This window comes from Macaca mulatta, chromosome 9 (assembly GCF_049350105.2).
Source record: "Macaca mulatta isolate MMU2019108-1 chromosome 9, T2T-MMU8v2.0, whole genome shotgun sequence".
In the NCBI taxonomy this organism is placed as follows: Eukaryota; Metazoa; Chordata; class Mammalia; order Primates; family Cercopithecidae; genus Macaca; species Macaca mulatta.
The window spans coordinates 81,924,942-81,946,943 of record NC_133414.1 but is presented as its reverse complement, the minus strand read 5'-3'; the positions used below and the strand labels follow the sequence as shown (position 1 = coordinate 81,946,943).

The 22,002-nt window shown below is 42.1% G+C and overlaps 1 protein-coding gene and 2 pseudogenes across 2 annotated transcripts in view; 2 read left to right on the top strand and 1 right to left on the bottom strand.

Moving 5' to 3' along the window:
- Positions 1 to 9,740, bottom strand: part of DNAJC12 (DnaJ heat shock protein family (Hsp40) member C12) — a 45,181-nt gene extending 35,441 nt beyond the window's left edge. The window contains exon 1 of the mRNA XM_015147519.3: positions 9,518 to 9,740. Within this exon, the coding sequence (XP_015003005.1) occupies positions 9,518 to 9,595 (78 nt within the window). The 5' untranslated portion in view covers positions 9,596 to 9,740. The remainder of the gene's footprint in view (positions 1 to 9,517) is intronic.
- On the top strand, positions 3,384 to 5,432 carry LOC144331398 (mitochondrial import inner membrane translocase subunit TIM14-like; annotated as a pseudogene).
- A 2,049-nt stretch (positions 9,741 to 11,789) lies between the features above and the next one.
- Positions 11,790 to 14,027, top strand: LOC695602 (protein DEK pseudogene; annotated as a pseudogene). The gene has a single exon (XR_001447181.3). The product of XR_001447181.3 is annotated as a protein DEK pseudogene (transcript).
- Positions 14,028 to 22,002: the final 7,975 nt, after the last annotated feature.

Here is a 22,002-nt window from a genome sequence, read left to right as displayed (position 1 = left end):
AACAATTCCAATTTTACAAATTTGTCTAAGGAGATAATCAGAGGTAAGAAAAGAATAGCTGTAAGAAGGTCCAAGAATAAAATATAAATTTTAAACAAAAACCTATGACAGAGCAGGAGCACCATTAACTCAGACAAACACCGCCACTTTAAATTCCAGCTCCCTTTCTAGCCTCATGCATTTCAAGGAAATCACTTCTCTTTGAACTGCAAGCAGCCAGAAAGAGCAGACAGTAAAACACAAATAAGACAGCTCAGGCACAGAGGGAGGTGGGGGAAAGTCTCTGGAGTAGCTGCCAAACTTCACCCTCATACAATAGACCCCAGTAAAACAGTGGGCCTTAATAAGCACATTCCTTTCCCTTCAGGTGTACCAAGATAGGGAAGCAAAAAGCAGACTGGAGGGGTATGCCTGCAGCTGCAGAAAGATGTATGGAAACAGACACACAACTCTCCCTCCCAGATAAGCACAACAAAGAGACAGAGAAGCAGTCCAAGCCTCTGATAAACTCTCCCACCCTGAATCCTTAAAAACTCTTAGTCTGTAAGAGAGTGCGTCTCTAATCTAACTCAGCCAGCCGCCCCTCTCAGATTTATTCAAAATAAACCTGTCAGGCCCGGGCGCAGTGGCTCACGCCTGTAATCCCAGCACTTTGGGAGGTCAAGGCGGGTGGATCACGAGGTCAGGAGATTGAGACCATCCTGGCTAACACGGTGAAACCCCGTCTCTACTAAAAATACAAAAAATTAGCCGGGCGAGGTGGCGGGCGCCTGTAGTCCCAGCTACTCGGGAGGCTGAGGCAGGAGAATGGCGTGAACCTGGGAGGCGGAGCTTGCAGTGAGCCGAGATTGCACCACTGCACTCGAGCCTGGGGGACAGAGCGAGACTCCATCTCAAAAAAATAAAAAATAGCCGGGCGCGGTGGCTCAAGCCTGTAATCCCAGCACTTTGGGAGGCCGAGACGGGCGGATCACGAGGTCAGGAGATCGAGACCATCCTGGCTAACACGGTGAAACCCCGTCTCTACTAAAAAATACAAAAAACTAGCTGGGCGAGGTGGCGGGCGCCTGTAGTCCCAGCTACTCGGGAGGCTGAGGCAGGAGAATGGCGTAAACCCGGGAGGCGGAGCTTGCAGTGAGCTGAGATCCGGCCACTGCACTCCAGCCTGGGTGACAGAGCAAGACTCCGTCTCAAAAAAAAAAAAATAAATAAATAAAAAATAATAAAAAATTAAAAAATAAAAAATAAAAATAAATAAATAAACCTGTCCCTGTTGACTGTCGAGCCGCCCTTCGTGTTTCTCTCCTCTTTCTTTAATTCTTACAATCTATATGTCCAATAATAGGAAATTTGTTAGAGTTGATTGTAATGTAACTGTAAGTTAGAATACTTCAGTCATTTAAAAAATTATCTTGTGATAAAAGATTTTTAACAACCTGAGAAAATTTAAATAGTTCTATGAGAAAAGGTAAGATATTACGTGCAATATATTATGTTATACTGCATATAATATATAACTATTATGTGCAATTTAAATCCACGTCTTATCTCAAAAGGGATTATGTAACATATATGTATATAATAATGATAATTATTATTATTTTAAATTTATTGACCTGGGTGCAGTGGCTCACACCTGTAATCCAGCACTTTGGGATACTGAGGCGGGCAGATCACCTGATGTCAGGAGTTCAAGACCAGCCTGGTCAATTGCCAAATGGCAAAACCCTGTCTCTACTAAAAATAAAAAAATAGCCTGGCATGGCCTGTAGTCCCAGCTACTTGGGAGGCTGAGACACAAGAATCGCTTGATCCTGGGAGGCGGAGGTTGCAGTGAGCTGAGATCGCGCCACTGCACTCCAGCCTGAGTGACAGAGCAAGACTGTCTCAAAAAATATTGAAACTTAATATGTGGCAGGCACTTTTCTAAGCACTTTACATAGAGTGTTTCATTTAATTCCCACAACTGTATGAGGTTAATACTATCATTATTCTCATTTTGCAGATTAGGAAGTCAAGACATAGAAAAATTAAGGAATTTTCCCAAGGTCACACAGCTAATAAGTAGCACATCTAGGAACTGAACCCATGTAGTCTGATTCCAAATACATACAAAAATACTCATATAAATACATACACATAGGCCAGGCGTGGTGGCTCACGCCTGTAATCACAACACTTTGGGAGGTCAAGGTGGGCGGATCATGAGGTCAGGAATTCGAGACCACCCTGACGAACATGGTGAAACCTCATCTCTACTAAAGATACAAAAAATTAGCTGGGCATGGTAGCACATGCCTGTAGTCCCAGCTACTTGGGAGGCTGAGATAGGAGGATTGCTTGAACCCAGGAGGTGGAGGTTGCAGTGAGCTGAGATCGCACCATTGCACTCCAGCCTGGACCACAGGGTAAGAATCCATCTCAAAAATACATACATACATACATACACACATATGCATTTACTTATTTATATACATATACAGATATAGCATATATGCACAGATAATTAACCTGTATAAATCATACTCCAAAATGTTAAACACGTAGGTTAACATTTTTATTTGTGCTTTCTTTGTATTCCACATTTCCTCATTGAACATATATTAATTTTAGAACTTAAATTTAAAACTTAGAAACTTATCTTTTCCATATTCTGCAGCAAAGTATTTTTGTCTAAGCAAGGAAATACTCCAGTGTGCTGTGGAGACTAATCCAATTCCCACTTGGATGAATCTTCTCCAAGATTTCCTAGCCATACAAATGCCCTGTCTCTCCCACAGTGCATTAAAATTATGGCCATCTAGGAAAGCCATTTCAAGCCCCATCTCTTTCTGAAATCTATTCAGATAGACTTTCTTTAATTTCTGCTGCACTTATAGAACAGTACACAGCACAATACTTAATTGTTCTCAAATTGTTTCCTGTGTATTAGCTTTGGCTCCTCAATTGGATACCAGGTTCTTTATACACTAGCACCATGTCTCACCTTTTTAATACTGATTTAATTGATATATATTATTTTAATTCACTCGGTTTAAAACTAGATTTTTCGGCCGGGCGCGGTGGCTCAAGCCTGTAATCCCAGCACTTTGGGAGGCCGAGACAGGCGGATCACGAGGTCAGGAGATCGAGACCATCCTGGCTAACAAGGTGAAACCCCGTCTCTACTAAAAATACAAAAAACTAGCCGGGCGCGGTGGCGGGCGTCTGTAGTCCCAACTACTCGGGAGGCTGAGGCAGGAGAATGGCATGAACCCGGGAGGTGGAGCTTGCAGTGAGCTGAGATCCGGCCACTGCACTCCAGCCTGGGTGACAGAGTAAGACTCTGTCTCAAAAAAAAAAAAACTAGATTTTTCCCACAAAATTCCAGATACTAGCAATATCTCTTAAATGAATGAGAGATCCTCCTACATCATTCTAATCAAATGATAATTAATTAAGACATGAGGAATAGAAACAATTTGAGACACAAAATAAATAATGGTAATATTTGGGTTATAACACTTAAAATACAGTAGCTATTAATTGATAGTGATAAAAACTAAGCCGAATAAACAAATAAATGTGGGAGAAGGGATAGCTTTTCCTTACTGAAGAATTTCCTTACTGTAGAATACTAATAAATGTAACATTAATGAGAAAAAGAAAGTCACCATTAGGCAAACACCATAGTAGTAATTGTTACAGGCAAGATCCACCAAAGGATGCTAAACTTAGTGAGTAAAAGTTTGAGGAGAAACAGTACAGTCTCAAAGTATCTTCCCCAAGATATTTGTTAATTACAAAAGGAAAAATAACAACCCTACCTGGAAAAACCTAGCAGAAAACACCTGACAGATATCACCTTAACGAAGTGCTCAAGGTCAGTAAGGCACATCCATATCATGCACCCCCACATGAGATACTAAGAAAGGCACAACATCACTTCTGAGGAGTTCTTTCCAAAAATGCACAACCTTAATCTAATCATGAGAAAATATCAAACAAAGTCAAATTAAGGGACATTCTACAAAATAACTGACCAGTATTCTTCAAAGTGTCCAGGTCATGAAAGACAAAGAAGGTAGACGAAAGCATCAGATTGGAGGTCACTAAGGGAACAAGACAACAAAGCATAATAAGGGATCCTGGCTTGGATCCCAGAATAGAAAAAGGGCATTAGTAGGAAAACTGATGAAATTAGATAAGACTTATAATTTAGATCAAGGATTAACTGACTCTGGCCTGCTGCTACCTGTTTTTTAATTAAAGCTTTATTGGAAGACAGCCAAGATCATTCACTTACATATCGTCTATGGCTGTTTTCTCCAATGGCAGAGCTGAGCAGTTAGGACAGAGACTGTAAAGCCTGCAAAGCCTAAAATATTTGCTATCTCAGGATCAGCACCAGGTGAGGCAAGCAGGACACCTAGGTTTAAGGAAATATCCTCTCTCTCTCTCCCTCTTCCTCTCCCTCTACCTCTGTCTTTCTCTCTCTCTCTCTCTCTCTCTCTCTCTCTCTCAAATTTCTGTATGTGTACAACCCTAAATGTTAGTGCCTCCTTAAATTTTGCATCCTACACACCCTACTTGCCTCATTCTAGTCCTGACTCTATCTGGTCCTTTACAAAAAAATGTTTGCTGGACCGTGGTAGGGTTAATTGTAGCAATGTTAATTTTCTGATTTTTTGGTGGTTTGTGCATGTGGTCAGCGGCTGCGTCACTCTCTGGCAAAGATGTGCAGTTGTTGGCCGTGACCTCTGGGCTGGGATGATCCATGCTCTCGGTAGAGGCAGGGAAGCCCAGTCAGAACCATGGTCAGTACAATGGTAGCAGCTGGACCAACCATTGCTGCTGCAGGATTTGCAGGCCGTTATGTTTTGCAAGTCATGGAGCACATGGAGCCTCAAGAAAAACAAGTTTTTCAAAGTCTACCAAAATCTGCCTTCAGTGGTGGCTATTACTGAGGTGAGTTTGAACCCAAAATGACAAAACAAGAAGGAGCATTAATACCAAGGGTAAGCCCTACTGCCAATAAAGGGAAAATAAGAGATGCTCATTAATAAATTATACTCTTTTTTTTTTTTTTTTTTTGAGACAGAGTCTTGCAATGTTACCCAGGCTGGAGTACAGTGGCGCAATCTCGGCTCACTGCAAGCTCCGCCTTCCGGGTTCACACCATTCTCCTGCCTCAGCCTCCCGAGTAGTTGGGACTACAGGCGCCCGCTACCACGCCCGGCTAATTTTTTTGTATTTTTAGTAGAGACGGGGTTTCACTGCATTAGCCAGGATGGTCTCGATCTCCTGACCTCGTGATCCGCCCGTCTCGGCCTCCCAAAGTGCTGGGATTACAGGCGTGAGCCACCGCGCCCTGCAATAAATTATACTCTTAAATCATAGCAGTCAAAATCAGTGAAGCTAGAGATTTACTAGAAGGTCAAGCTAAAAAATGAAGTAAATGTATGATGAATTTTAAGTTCATTTTAGTTTATGTGTATGAGTACGAAGTTTTTATAATAAAATGCCTCAGAGCTACAATTTTTTTTTAATTTCTGATTTTGATCATTGTACTTTCATTAGGTATGATGCTAACATAAAGGGAAGCTGGGTTAAGGGTATATAGGAACTCTGTGTACTATTTTTACAACTTTTATGTAAGTCAAAAATTACTGCAAAATAAAACATCTTTAAAATAATGCAAACTCAAGGATAGGATAAGTGTACTAAGTTCCAAGTGCACAGTAACACTGTGGGGGCCAAAACAACAGCCACAACCACAACCACAACAACTTAGCACTCTGCACCAGGCACTGCTCAAAGTACTTTATATATCATATATTATTTAATCCCCACAACTCTATGAGGTGGGTACTATTTACTCCCATTTACAGGTTAGAAAACTGAGGCATAGAGGCTGGGCACGGTGGCTCACACCTGTAATCCCAACACTTTGGGAGGCCAAGGTGGGCAGATCACTTGAGGTCAGGAGTTTGAGACCAGCCTGGACAACACGGTGAAAGCTCATCTGTACAAAAATACAAAAATTAGCTGGGTGTGGTGGCATGCACCTATAATCCCTGCTACTCAGAAGGCTGAAGCAGGAGAATCAAATATATAACTTTAATCAATTTCCAGCACGAACTTGAAATTGTAAGAACTATATACCAAAGCAAAAGTATTACATGGGTGTCTCAATTCAATTGTGATAAGTAAAATTAAAATATCAAATTGTTTTGAAATTATAACAGCTAAAATGCTTTTGGGCATGATGAGTTCTGGTTAATTTTAGAGCATCAAATGAAGGAATACCTGAAATAAAGGCAATTTATCCAATATAAATCAAGTAAAGGAAATGTCATATTAGTAAAAGGTGTCATAAAAATATTTTTTTAATGAGAAGCATACCTATAAAAAGAAGAGAAAAGCCAGGTGCGGAGGCTCACACCTGTAATCCCAGCACTTTAGGAGGCCAAGGTAGGCAGATCAGGAGGTCAAGAGATTGAGACCATCCTGGCCAACACAGTGAAACCCCGTCTCTACTAAAAATATGAAAATTAGCTAGGTATGGTGGCACGTGCCTATAGTCCCAGCTACTCAGGAGGCTGAGGCAGGAGAATCGCTTGAACCCAGGAGGTGGAGATTGCAGAGACCCGAGATTATGCCACTGCGCTCCAGCCTGGCAACAGAGCGAGACTTCGTCTAAAAAAAAAAAAAAGAGAGAGAAAAAATGATATATATATATACAAAGAAGTGACAATATTATGACAAACATTTCGTTAAAAATAAATAATTGTTATCTAAATATGATATGCTATTGACAGACTAGTAAAATATATCCAGTAAAAGGAAAATTGAGACAAGGAAGTATGACTCCACCTGGTAACCATATTTTGAATATTACACATTAACAATGAGATTATTTTCTGTTAGGCTGTCCAGAATGAATCCCCCTTCTATGTAGACTGAAAAGACAATAGCAAAACTTCAAAAGACTGACTATGCAGCCATAAAAAAGAATGAGTTCATGTCCTTTGCAGGGACATGGATGAAGCTGGAAACCATCATTCTCAGCAAACTAACACAGGAACAGAAAACCAAACACCACATGTTCTGTCTCATAAGTGGGAGTTGAACAATGAGAACACATGGACACAGGGAGGGGAACATCACACACCAGGGCCTGTCGGGGGGTGGGGGGCAAGGGAAAGGACAGTATTAGGACAAATACCTAATGTATGCGAGGCTTAAAACCTAGATGATGGGTTGATAGGTGCAACAAACCACCATGGCACATGTATACCTGTGTAACAAACCTGCACATTCTGCACATGTATCCCAGAACTTAAAGTAAAATTAAAAAAAAAAAAAAAAAAAAAAAGACTGACTAAATAGGTCACAAGATAATGGAGATATAATGACCCTTACTTTATAGGCTAGCATGTATTTTTTTAAATCCAAATCGTGAGCCTTATCAAGTTAAATTATATTCCTTTGATTTTAAAGTATTCCTTCAAAAATCGTTTGATAATAGTATAATTTCAACTGTGAAACACATGGTAAAAATGGTAATAAGCTTTCTCAATTGCTATAAGCAAATCACCACCAACATAAACAAGGGTAACACATTCTTGAGAAGAACTATGCAACTGAAAGACCATTATAAGCTATTATGGGGGCGAGGCAGTTTTTTAATTTCAACGTGTCTAAGATAACTTCCTCAGCATGGCAAAAATAGAGATTTTAATCCTTTGTATCCAATAATGCATTCTATTCTTAAAACAAAACTAAGTACATTTTATTAATGAACTATGCCTTTATGAAACACAATAAATATAAAAATATTTTGCTTTAAAATGTTAATTTTACGACTTAGATTTTAATAAAAATAAATAAAATATATTAATTATAAAACATAAATATATCCTAATAACATGATTTAATAATGTATAATTTAATAATGAGTATATTTTATATTAATCTCAACATTATTTGAAATATTGAAAAATTTGAAATAAATAAAATATTTAACAATAAGAGAATAATTCAGCTGTGGTAACACAGTAAAATAAAATATTTTGCAACCACTAAGAAGTGTACAAGGGCCGGGCGCGGTGGCTCAAGCCTGTAATCCCAGCACTTTGGGAGGCCGAGACGGGTGGATCACGAGGTCACGAGATCGAGACCATCCTGGATAACACGGTGAAACCCCGTCTCTACTAAGAAATACAAAAAACTAGCCGGGCGAGGTGGCGGGCGCCTGTAGTCCCAGCTACTCGGGAGGCTGAGGCCGGAGAATGGCGTGAACCCGGGAGGCGGAGCTTGCAGTGAGCTGAGATCCGGCCACTGCACTCCAGCCTGGGCTACAGAGCGAGACTCCGTCTCAAAAAAAAAAAAAAAAAAAGGCCGGGCGCGGTGGCTCAAGCCTGTAATCCCAGCACTTTGGGAGGCCGAGACAGGCGGATCACGAGGTCAGGAGATCGAGACCATCCTGGCGAACACGGTGAAACCCCGTCTCTACTAAAAATACATAAAAAACTAGCCGGGCGAGGTGGCGGGCGCCTGTAGTCCCAGCTACTTGGGAGGCTGAGGCAGGAGAATGGAGTAAACCCGGGAGGCGGAGCTTGCAGTGAGCTGAGATCCGGCCACTGCACTCCAGCCTGGGCTACAGAGCGAGACTCCGTCTCAAAAAAAAAAAAAAAAAGAAGTGTACAAGGGAAGTTTAATAGCATGGAAAAGTCCTTGTTATAATATAAATGGGTAAAAAGCAGGAATCAACAAGTACATATAATATCCTCCCAAACATGTCTTTAAAGAATATACATAGAAAGAAGACTGGAGATTAATATGCCAAAATATCAATAGTGTTATCCTTGGGAGAGGGAATTATAAATTATTTTTCCATAATTTTAAAAACCTCTACAACCTTTATAATTGTTTATTGGGAACGTTAAAAATTTTGTTTTCTTACAGATCCAGTGAACAGCTACAGAGTTTGCACACATTTTGTTTCAGAAGCCACCCTTTCAAGAAGCAATTTCTGTCACACAATTTGAAATATTAACATAAAAGGATGCTTCTTGGTTTATATTTTGACTGCTCACATAGGAGTACACATTTTAATAAAATATATTTAAATCCCTAATTTTATAAGAAATTTCGTTTCACCTCAATTATGAGTCACCATAATAAAGGTATAGCTTATGTATACTGTGAAACACTGCCATCAGAAATTACAATAAAATTTTAAATATTTATTTTTAATATACTATATTGTGAAACAGAGCATATGGCCACGTGCCAGAATATACACATTTAATCAGAAGCTTCCATAAAATTCCCATAGGACACTATTCAAGTAAAAACCCAACATACATTTAAATTCTTAACTTTCTCTGAGCCAAAAGTGCTTTAAAACAATACAAGGTTAGGTTTGTAGGCAATGTGACCAAAAATTCAAAGTTAAAACCTTAAATAAAAACTTGAAATACTATTGTGAAAAAGAATACTGTTGTGATAAAAACATTATCCACTGTCTTACCGAAGATAGTTCATCACATCCCAGTAATGTGTAGTAATCTTCAATATCTTCTGACCTGTAATTCAGTATTGCATCCATTTAGATGACTTAATCAGTCCTCCTTCCCTCGGAAACAGGAGGCACAGTGAGCTTCGAATTAACAGGAAGAAACTCTTTAAATCTGAATTAGAGCAGCACGTTCCAAATAGCAACAACTAGCTTTAAGACTGGCCACAGTCAATACAGCAGATGTCATCCTAGACCTTTGTAAACTCTGCCTCTCATTGGCTGTTTACAGAGAAGAAAAGAACAGTCCACGTGTCTATTATTGCAGTGCTGCCTGGGATCTGTAGTTTGAGTTTATATAAGAGATGTACCTGAACCATTTGTGTTATGAGTTAATAAAGACTGTCTATTTTCAGAAACTTGCCACATTAGCTACCTCTCCATCTCCTATATATTTTTGTCTCTATCCTTTAAAAAAAAAGAAAAAGAAAAAGAAAATTTGAAGCAATGTGGTAAAATCTTAGGATGTGTTAATAAGGATAGTGGGAGCTTTTCTGAGTGTTTAAAATATTTCGTTTTATTTATTTATTTATTTATTTTCAGACAAGGTCTCACTCTGTCGCCCAGGCTGGAGTGCAGTGGTGCGATCTCAGCTCACTGTAATCCCCGTCTCCCCACCTCAAGTGATCCTCACACCTCAGCCTCCCGAGTAGCTGGGACCACAGGCACATAGCACCATGTCCGGCTAATTTTTGGTTTTTGTTTTGCTTTGTTTTAAGAGAAGGGGGTTTTGCCATGTTACCCAGCCTGGTCTCGAACTCATGAGCTCAAAGCGATCTGCCTGCTTCGGCCTCCCAATGTGCTAGGATTACAGGCGTGAGCCACGGCGCCCGGCCAATAACACAGTCTTGATTTTTATGGAGCTTACGTTCTGATGAAGGAAGACAACTGAAAAACATAAAAAAAAAAAAAAAAAAAAAAACCCAGGATCATTTAAAATAGCGATTTGTAGGCCGGGCATGGTGGTCCACACCTGTAATCCCAGCTCCTTGGGAGGCTGAGGCAGAAGAATCGCTTGAACTCAGAAAGACTCACTTTGCTTGGGAGGCGAAGGTTGCAGTGAGCCAAGATGGTGCCAGTGCACTTCAGACTGGGTGACAGAGCAAGACTCCGTCTCAAAAAATAAAATAATAAAATAGTGATTTATACTGTAGAGAAAATAAAATAGGACAATGAGAAGAACTATATGATAACTCAGGTCAGATGGCTGTGCCCCCCTCTCCTGGGTTGGTTCTCCAGACTCAGGAGTGTCTCTGGTCTCAGGTGGGTCCAAGCAATTTATGTTTCAGTTCATTTTGGCCCTAAGAAATACAGCTCAGGTCTGGGATTTAGAGAAAAAGGTGAGTGGTCAGGGACACAACATTTTAACTGCCTTAACACTTTTTTTGTTTCCTTTTTCAGAGAGACAGGATCTTGCCGTATTGCCCAGATTGATCCTAGACTCAAGTGATCCTCCCACTTTGGCCACCCAAAGTGCTGCGATTACAGATGTGAGCCAACATGCCTGGCCATTAACCCTTTGAATTCCCCCATCTTAGGGGAAAAAAATGGTTTTTCTTTTAGCCCACCTATATACATCTTTTTAAAGGTTTATTTCTGAAGAGAAGCAAGAAAAAGTACTGAAGCACCATTTTTACTAATCCTTCATTGTACATGCTATCTTGCTAAAAGTTCTATATAGAATTTTAAGGCCAGGCACGGTAGCTCACACCATAATCCCAGCACTTTGGGAGACCAAGGCAGGTGGATCAGGAGGTCGGGAGTTTGAGACCAGCCTGACAAACATGGTGAAACCCCGTCTCTACTAAAAATACAAAAATTAGCCAGGCGTGGTGGCATGTACCTGTAGTCCCAGCTACTCAGGAGGCTGAGGCAGGAGAATTGTTTGAATCTGGGAGGTGGAGGTTGCAGTAAGCAGAGATCGTGCCAGTGGACTCCAGCCTCGGCGACAGAGCAAGTCTCCATCTCAAAAAAAAAAAAAAAAAAAAAGAATTTTAAAGTACAATTAATTTTGTTTTGGAAATTTCACTACATCCTTTAAGGTATTTGAAGTTCTATTTGTATGTCACAATGTCTTGATCTAAATCACCGATAAATGGCCTTTTAATGATGTGAAGTTGCCATGGTGGAATGCAGTATGGTGGTTCCTCAAAAAATTAAACATAGAACGACCATGTGACCCCACAATTCCACTTCTGGGTAAATACACAAAAGAATTGAAAGCAGGAAAATCTTGTTGATTCTGGGGAGCCGAGCGCGCAGCAGCGAGCGTCACGCCAGACAGCGGCCCGCGCGCCTTCTCCTCGGCGTCGGCCGCCGCCGCCTCCCAGAACCTCCTCGTGCCCACGCGTGCCAGGCCCGTGGTGGCCGGGATCCGCGGTTCACAGCATGTCCGCCTCGGCCCCTGCTGCGGAGGGAGAGGGAACCCCCGCCCAGCCCGCATCCGAGAAAGAACCCGAAATGCCTGGTCCCAGAGAGGAGAGCGAGGAGGAAGAAGACGAGGACGACGACGAGGAGGAAGAGGAGGAAAAAGAAAAGAGTCTCATCGTGGAAGGCAAGAGGGAAAAGAAGAAAGTAGAGAGGCTGACAATGCAAGTCTCTTCCTTACAGAGAGAGCCATTTACAATTGCACAAGGAAAGGGGCAGAAACTTTGTGAAATTGAGAGGATACATTTTTTTCTAAGTAAGAAGAAAACCGATGAACTTAGAAATCTACACAAACCGCTTTACAACAGGCCAGGCACTGTGTCCTCATTAAAGAAGAATGTGGGTCAGTTCAGTGGCTTTCCGTTTGAAAAAGGAAGTGTCCAGTATAAAAAGAAGGAAGAAATGTTGAAAAAATTTAGAAATGCCATGTTAAAGAGCATCTGTGAGGTTCTTGATTTGGAGAGATCAGGTGTAAATAGTGAACTAGTGAAGAGGATCTTGAATTTCTTAATGCATCCAAAGCCTTCTGGCAAACCATTGCCAAAATCTAAAAAAACTTCTCGCAAAGGCAGTAAAAAGGAACGGAACAGTTCTGGAATGGCAAGGAAGGCTAAGCGAACCAAATGTCCTGAAATTCTGTCAGATGAATCTAGTAGTGATGAAGATGAAAAGAAAAACAAGGTGATGACGATAAAGAAAGTGAAGAGGAGCCACCAAAAAAGACAGCCAAAAGAGAAAAACCTAAACAGAAAGCTACTTCTAAAAGTAAAAAATCTGTGAAAAGTGCCAATGTTAAGAAGGCAGATAGCAGCACCACCAAGAAGAATTAAAACAGTTCCAAAAAAGAAAGTGAGTCTGAGGATAGTTCAGATGATGAACCTTTAATTAAAAAGTTGAAGAAACCCCCTACAGATGAAGAATTAAAGGAAACAATAAAGAAATTACTGGCCAGTGCTAACTTGGAAGAAGTCACAATGAAACAGATTTGCAAAAAGGTCTATGAAAATTATCCTACTTATGATTTAACTGAAAGGAAAGATTTCATAAAAACAACTGTAAAAGAGCTAATTTCTTGAGATAGAGGACAGAGAAGATGACTCGTTCCCATAGATTCAAAGATCTGATTTATACCATTATACCAGCAAAGAGAATGTATTTCCTTTTCTAAATCCTTGTTAAGCAACATTAGAACTTACTGCTGACCTTTTTATCTTGAGTGTTATGTGAATTTGAGTTTGCTATTTTAAATTGCATTTCTATGCCATTTTTAGTTTAAAATCTTGCATGGCATTAATTGTTCCTTGCTTTTATAGTTGTATTTTGTATATTTTGGGTTTCTTTATATAAGGTCATAGATTCTTGAACTGTCGTGGTTTTTAGTGCGCTTAATATTAGCTTAAGGCATACTTTTAATCAAGTAGAACAGAAACTATTATGACTGGGATTTATACACACAGAGATTGGGTATTTAGTATATGAAATATTTTGAATACACATCTCTGTCAGTGTGAAAATTCAGCAGCAGTGTGTCCATCATATTAAAAATATACAAGCTACAGTTGTCCAGATGACTGAATTGGAACTTTTCTCGCATGTGTATATATGTCAGATTGTTAGCATGACAAAAGTGACAGATGTTATTTTTGTATTTTTAAAAAACAATTTGTTGTATATAAAGTTTTTTTATTTCTTTTGTGCAGACCACTTTTTAAACTCACATAGGTAGGTATCTTTACAGTTGTAGACTATGGAATGTCAGTGTTCAGCCAGACAGTATGATGGAGCATGGAAAGTCAATTCAGTGATGGAACACTGAAGGAACAGACAGTTATCCTGCTTTGCTCGAAAGTGTCATCAATTTGTAATTTTAGTATTAACTCTGTAAAAGTGTCTGTAGGTACGTTTTATATTAAGGACAGACCAAAAATCAACATATCAAAGCTTCAAAAACTTTGGGAAAGGGTGGGATTAAGTACAAGCACATTTGGCTTATAGTAAATGAACCAATTTTTATTAACTGCTTTTGCCCATATAAAATACTGATATTTACCAGAAACTTAGCCACCTTCATGATTACGATTAAAGTACCAGATTATAATGCCAGAATATAATGTGCAAGTAATCGTGGATATCTCTGACAAAGTGTGTCTCAAAAATAATATACTTTTACATTAAAGAAATTTAATGGGCCGGGCGCGGTGGCTCAAGCCTGTAATCCCAGCACTTTGGGAGGCCGAGACGGGCGGATCACAAGGTCAGGAGATCGAGACCATCCTGGCTAACATGGTGAAACCCCGTCTCTACTAAAAATACAAAAAAAACTAGCCGGGCGAGGTGGCGGACGCCTGTAGTCCCAGCTACTCAGGAGGCTGAGGCAGGAGAATGGCGTAAACCCGGGAGGCAGAGCTTGCAGTGAGCTGAGATCCGGCCACTGCACTCCAGCCTGGGCGACAGAGCGAGACTCAGTCTCAAAAAAAAAAAAAAAAAAGAAAAAAAAAGAAATTTAATGTTTCTCTGGAGTTGGGGCTCTGGCTTTTAAAGTTTGTCTAATCAGTGTTGATTCTAGATGATCAACACAACGGACCACTCCTGAATGAGACTAATTTTGTCTTTCAATTTACTGTCTTAAATCAGTTTATTAAATCTGAATTTTAAAACATGCTGCTTATGACAGAATGACACATTTGATGTACCAATTAAGTGTTGAAAAATATCTTTGCATCATAGAACAGAAATATATATGTTGAATGTTAACAGGTATTTTCACAGGTTTGACTTGTTTGATAGTTACTCAGACACTAGGGAAAGGTAAATAGAAGTGAACAAAATAAGCAACTAAATGAGATCTAATAATTGGCCTTCGATTTTAAATATTTAATTTGTTCTTATAAACCTTGTCAATAAAATTAATCTAAATCAAAAAAAAAAAAGAAAGCAGGAATTTGAAAAGATATTTATATACTCATGTTCATCAAGGCATTAGTCACAATAGCCAAAAAGTGGAGGCAATGCAAGTGTCCATCAATGGATGAATAAACAAATAGAATGTTAGAGCTGGGCATGGTGGCTCATGCCTGTAATCCAAGAACTTTGGGAGGCTGAGGCAGGCAGATCACTTGAGGCCAGGAGTTCAAGACCAGCCTGGCCAACATGGCGAAACTTCATCTCTACTGACAATACAAAAAAGTTAGCTGGGTGTGGTGGCACATGCCTGTTATTTCAGCTACGTAGGAGGCTGAGGCACGAGAATTGCTTGAACCCAGGAGGTGGAGGCTGCAATGAGCTGAGATCGCATCATTGCACTCCAGCCTGGGTGACAGAGCAAGATCTTGTCTAAAACAAACAAAAAATTGTAGTATTGGCCAGGTGCAGTGGCTCATGCCTGTAATCCCAGCACTTTGAGAGACCAAGGCAGGAGGATTGTTTGAGCCCAGGAGTTCAAAACCAGAATGGACAACATAGCGAGACTCTGTCCCTATTTTTATATTAATAATATAAAAAAAATTTTTTTGAGATAGAGTTTCACTCTTGTTGCCCAGGCTGGAGTGCAATGATGTGATCTTGGCTCACCGCAACCTCCACCTCCCAGGTTCAAGTGATTCTCCTGCCTTAGCCTCCCGAGTAGCTGGGATCACAGGCATGTGCCACCATGCCTGACTAATTTTGTATTTTTAGTAGAGATGGGGTTTCTCCATGTTGGTCAGGCTGGTCTCGAACTCCTGACCTCAGGTGATCCACCCGCCTTGGCCTCCCAAAGTGCTGGGATTACAGGGGTGAGCCACTGCACCTGGCTTAAAAGTTTTTAAAGTGTATGGTATCTTCCCCCTGGCTCCCTTACTCCTGTTCTCACCGTGTAATGTGCCTGCTCCCACTTCACGTTCTGCCATAAGTAAAAGCTCCCTGAAGCCTTCCCAGAAGCTGAACAGATGCTGGCTCCATGCTTCCACATCCTGCAGAACTGCGAACCAATGAAACCTCTTTTCAGTATAAATTACCAAGTCTCAGGTATTCCTTCATAGCAATGCAAGAATGGCCTAATGCAAAAAATTGGTACCAGAGTGGGGCCTTGCTATAAAGATGCCTGACAAAGTGGGAGCAGCTTTGAAACTGGATGATGGGCAGAGGCTAGAAGACTTTGGAGGGCTCACAAGAAGACAGGAAGAAAAGGGGCTCCTGCGAGACTGGTTAAATATGGTTGTGACCAAAATGCTGATGGTGATATGGACAGTGAAGTCCAGGCTAATGAGATCTCAGATGGAAATGAGGAACTTATTGAGAACTAGAACAAAGGTCACCCTTGTTATGCCTTAGCAAGGAACATGGCTATATAGTATTCACGCCCTAGGAATCTGTGGAAGTTTGAACTTAAGAGTGATGACTTAGGGTATCTGGCAGAAGAAATTTCTAGGCAGCAAAGTGTTCAAGAAGTAACCTGGCTGCTTCTAACAGCCTATCTTCAGATGCAGGAGCAAAGAAATAACTTAAAATTGGAACTTATATTTAAAAGGAAGGCAGAATGTAAAAGTTTGGAAAATTTGCAACCTAGCCATGTGGTAGAAAAGAAAAACCGATTTTCAGGGCAAGAATCCAAGCAGACTATAGAGCAACCACTTGCTAGAGAGATTTGCATAAATGAAAGGGGGTCAGGTTCTGATAGCCAAGACAATGAGAAAAAAAACCTTAAAGGCATTTCAGAGATCTAAGAATGATTTAGGGGGCCAGGCTCAGGGTCCTGCTGCCCTGCACCACTCTGGGAGGCTGCTTCCTGCATCCAGCCACTTCAGCCCCAGCCTCAGCTCAAAGGGGCCCAGCTACAGCTCAGGCCACAGCTCTGAAGGGTGCAAGCTGTAAGCCTTGGTGGCTTCCATGTGGTGTTAAACCTGCAGGTGTTCAGAATGCAAGAGTGAAGGAGGTTTGGCAGCTTCCCCCTAGATTTCAGAGAATATGTAAGAAAGCCTAAGCAGAAGCCTACCACAGGGACAGAGCCCTCACCAAGAGCCTCTTTACTAGGGCAGTGCAGAGGGGAAATGTGAGGTTGGAACTTTAATATAGTTTGGAAAGTGTCCCTGCCTGAATCTCACATTGAATTGTAATCCTCAGTATTGGAGGTAAGGCCTGGTGGGAAGTGATCAGATCATGGGATTGGATTTCTCATGAATGGTTGAGCATCATCCTCTTGATTCTGTCCTCACAAAAGCGAGTGACTTCTCTGAGATCTGGCTATTCAAAAGTGTGTATCACTTCGCTCTCTCTCTCTTGCTCCTGCTCCCACTATAGGAGATGCCTGCTCCCGCTTCAGTGTTCTGCCATGATTGGAAGCTTCCTGAGGTATCCCCAGAAGCAGATGCCTGTGTTATGCTCCCTGTGCAGCCTGCAGAACCATAAGCCAATTAAACCTCTTTTCTTTATAAATTACCCAGTCCCAGGTTGTTTTTTGTTTTTTGACAGTTTCACTCTGTCACCCAGGCTGGAGTGCAATGGCACAAAGTCAGCTCACTGCAACCTCGGCCTCCCAGGTTCAAGAAATTCTCTGCCTCAGCCTCCTGAGTAGCTGGGATTACAGACGCCTGCCACCACACCTGGCTAATTTTTTGTATTTTTAGTAGATATGGGATTTCACCATCTTGGCAAGGCTGGTCTTGAACTTCTGACCTCGTGATCCACCTGCCTCGGCCTCCCCAGGTGCTGGGATTACAGACATGAGCCACTGCACCCAGCCTTGGGTATTTCATTATAAAAATGTGGGAATGACCTAATACAAACCCCCACACAAAGTCCCCACTGGGGCACCGCCTAGTGAAGCTGTGGGAATAGGGCCCCCACCTTCCAGGCCCAGAGTGGTAGATCCACTGGCAGCTCACACCCTGCACTTGGAAAAGTCACAGGCACTCAACTCCAACCCAAGAGAGCAGCCTGCAAGCCACAAGGTCAGGGCTGCCCAAGGGCTTGGGAGCTCGCCCCTCACAGCAGTGTGCCAAGGATGTGAGACATGGAGTCAAGAATTATTCTGGAGCTTTCAGATTTAATGAGTGTACAGCTGGGTTTCAGGCTTGCTTGGGACTTGTTTTGAGATGGAGTCATGCTCTGTTGCCCAGGCTGAAGTGCAGTGGCGCAATCTCGGCTCACTGCAACCTGCATCTCCCAGGTTCAAGCTATTCCCCTGCCTCATCCTCCCTGAGTAGCTGGGATTACAGGCATGTGCCACCATGCCCGGCTAATTTTTGTATTTTTAGTAGAGACAGGGTTTCGCCATGTCGGCCAGGCTGGTTTCCAACTCCTGACCTCAGGTGATCCATCCTCCTCAGCCTCCCAAAGTGCTGGGATTACAGGCATGAGCCACAGCACCTAGCTTGTTGCTCCTTTCTTTTAGCTGATTTCTTCCTTTTGGAAAGGGAATGTTTACCCAATACCTGTATCTCCATGTATCTTGGAAGTAAATAACTTGTCTTTGATTTTACAAGTTCATAGGTGGAAGGAACTTGGCTTGAGTCTCAGATAAAACTTTGGACTTGGGACTTTTGAGTTAATGCTAGAATGAATTAAGACTTTGGGGAACTATGGGCAGGAGATAATTGTAATCAGCAATGTGAGAAGAATATGAGATTTGAGGGGTCAAGGTAAAATGATGCAGTTTAGACGTTGTCCCCTCTAAATCTCATGTTAAATTGTAATCCCCAATGCTAGAGGTAGGGCCTGGTAGGAGGAGATAGGATCATGGGGCCAGATTTCTCATGAATGGTTTAGTGCCATCCTCTTGGTGCTGTGCTCAGAACACTGAGTGAATTCTCGTAAGATCTGACTGTTTAAAAGTGTGTGGCATGGCATCTTCCCCCTCACTCTCTTGTTCCTGTTCTTGCCATGTGACATTCCTGCTCCTGCTTTGCTTTCTGCCATGAGTAAAAGCTCTCTGAGGTCTTCCCAGTAGCCAAGCAGATGCTGGCTCCATGCTTGTACAGCCTTCAGGACCACAAGCCAAGTAAAACTCTTTTCTTGGCCAAGTGCCACAGCTCATGCCTGTAGTTGTAGCACTTTGGGAGGCCGAGGCGGGTGGATCACTTGAGCCCAGGAGTTCGAGACCAGCCTGGGCAATATGGCAAAACCCCATCTCTACAAAAAGTACAAAAATTAGCTGGGCATGGTGGCATATGCCTGTAGTCCCAGTTACTCCAGAGGCCGAGGTGGGAAGATCACTTGAGCCCAGGAGCTCAAGGCTGCAATGAGCCACAATCATGCCACTGCACACCAGCCTGGGTGACAGAGTGAGATCCTGTCTCAATTAAAAGTAAAAAAATATATATTTTCTTTATAAATTATCCAGGTTCAGGTATTCCCTTATAGCACTGCAAGTATGGCCTAAGACAATGTGATTTTTAGGAGCATTTTAACCCAGGAATTCATAGAAGCACCCACAAAATAAATAAAAGGAGGAAGGAGCAAAACACATAAGCTATCATACAGAGATGGAAATGTCCATTGCGTGTGTTCAGTTAAAGGTAAGGAAAGTGACCTTATGGCAAGGTATGTTGGAGAGAACGCCTTTAATACTAGGATTGAACAGAAGACCTGGGCCAGAATGTAGAAAGCCTTGATGATCAGGTGGAAGACACTGAGTGAGTATGGATGCAACAAGAATTGTTGTAGGTTCTTTTTTTTTTTTTTTTTTGAGACAAAGTCTCGCTTTGTCGCCCAGGCTGGAGTGCAGTGGCACCATCTCGGCTCACTGCAAGCTCCGCCTCCTGGGTTCACGCCATTCTCCTGCCTCAACCTCTGAGCAGCTGGGACTACAGGCGCCCGCCACCACGCCCGGCTAATTTTTTGTATTTTTAGTAGAGACGGGGTTTCACCGTGTTAGCCAGGATGGTCTCGATCTCCTGACCTCGTGATCCGCCCACCTCGGCCTCCCAAAGTGCTGGGATTACAGGCGTGAGCCACCGCGCCCGGCCTGTTGTAGGTTCTTGAGCACGGGAATAACATGTTAAACGCAGAACTTTTAAGATTAGTCTGGTCAGCCAGGCACAGTGGCTTACGCCTGTAATCCCAGCACTTCGGGAAGCCGAGGCGGGTGGATCATGAGGTCGGTGTTTAAGACCAACCTGACCAACATGGTGAAACCCTCTCCGCTAAAAATACAAAAATTAGCCAGGCATGGTGGCTCACACCTGTCATCACAGCTACTCGGGGAATCACTTGAACCCGGGAGGCGGAGGTTGCAGTGAGCCGAGATAGCACCACTGCACTCCAGCCTGGGCAACAGAGTGAGGCTCCATCTGAAAAAAGCAAATAATAATAATATAAATTTATTTCATACATTGTGGAGGCTTGGAAGTTCAAGATAAAGCTGCCAGCAGATTCAGTGTCTGGTAAGGCTTACGCTGCTTCGTAAATGATACCTAGTTGCTGTGTCCTGACATGACGAAAAGGGCAAGGCAGCTCCCTTCAACCTTTTATAAGGGCACTAATCCCATCATGAACACAGAGCCCTCGTGACTTAATCACTTCCCAAAAGACCCAACTTCTTAATTCCATCACAGTGTGGATTCAATTCCAACATAAATTTTGGAGGGACACACTCAAACCATAGCGATACACTTCTGAATCTTAGTGCTCTTTTTTCCTTTTCACTTGATTGTCTCATTCTTTTCAACATCTGCAAAGCATTCCACCCTGAATACAATACTTTATTTAAGTGTCCCTTTTTTTTTTTTTTGATACGGAGTCTTGCTCTGTCGCCCAGGCTGGAGTGCAGTGGTGCGATCTCAGCTCACTGCAACCTCCGCCTACTGGGTTCAAGTGATTCTCCCGCCTCAGCCTCCCGAGTAGCTGGGACTACAGGCACGTGCTACCACACCCAGCTAATTTTTTGTATTTTTAGTAGAGGGGTTTCACCATGTTAGCCAGTATGGTCTTGATCTCCTGACCTCGTGATCCACCCACCTCAGCCTCCCGAAGTGCTGGGATTGCAGGTGTGAGCCACCGTGCCCGGACTAACCAGTGTCTTTTTTAAGTTGCTTATTGATTAGAAAATTTTCATTACTTATTTTAATAAATATTAGCTTGCCAGGCGTGGTGGATCACCTGAGGTCAGGAGTTCAAGATCAGCCTGACCAACATGGAGAAACCACGTCTCTACCAAAAATACAAAATTAGCCAGGCGTTGTGGCACATGCCTGTCATCCCAGCTACTTGGGAGGCTGAGGCAGGAGAATCACTTGAACCCAGGAGGCAGAGGTTGCCATGAGCCAAGATCGAGCCACTGCACTCCAGCCTGGGCAACAAGAGAAAAACCCCGTCTCAACAGAGTGAGACTCCATCTCAAAAAAAAAAAAAAAGCCAACAATAAAAATAAAAATAAATAAATATTAGCATTGGATATTGTTCAGAAAAAGCAATCATACAAGATGAGCAGATGTTTTGAGGAAAGTTGGAGTGCCACTTTGTTATTCCTGCTCTTTTCCCCAAAACTAACCTTCAAACCTGTTGCAGCATCTCATGGTAGGGTATAATTTTAATGTTCTTTGGGGTTTTCTCCCCATCTATAGAGGTAACAAAAATCATGATAAGACCACTAGCTAATCTTTTGGAGAAGTGATAAATAATAAAGCTAGAGCCACTCCTCCTTATACCAAAATAAATTACAGAAAAATCAAATACCTCAGAAGCCATGGAAAAAAATCTCATGAGCATGACTATATAAAAATTAAGCCAGGTGCAGTGGCTCACACCTGTAATCCCAGCACTTTGGGAGGCCAAGGCGGGCGGATCACGAGGTCAGGAGATCGAGACCAACCTGGCAAACACAGTGAAGCCCCGTCTCTACTAAAAAAATACAAAAAATTAGCTGGGCATGGTGGTGGGCACCTGTAGTACCAGCTACTTGGGAGGCTGAGGCAGGAGAATGGTGTGAACCCAGGAGGCGGAGCTTGCAATGAGCAGATATTGTGCCACCACACTCCAGCCTGGGTGACAGAGCGAGACTCTGTCTCAAAAAATAAATAAATAAATAAATAAATAAA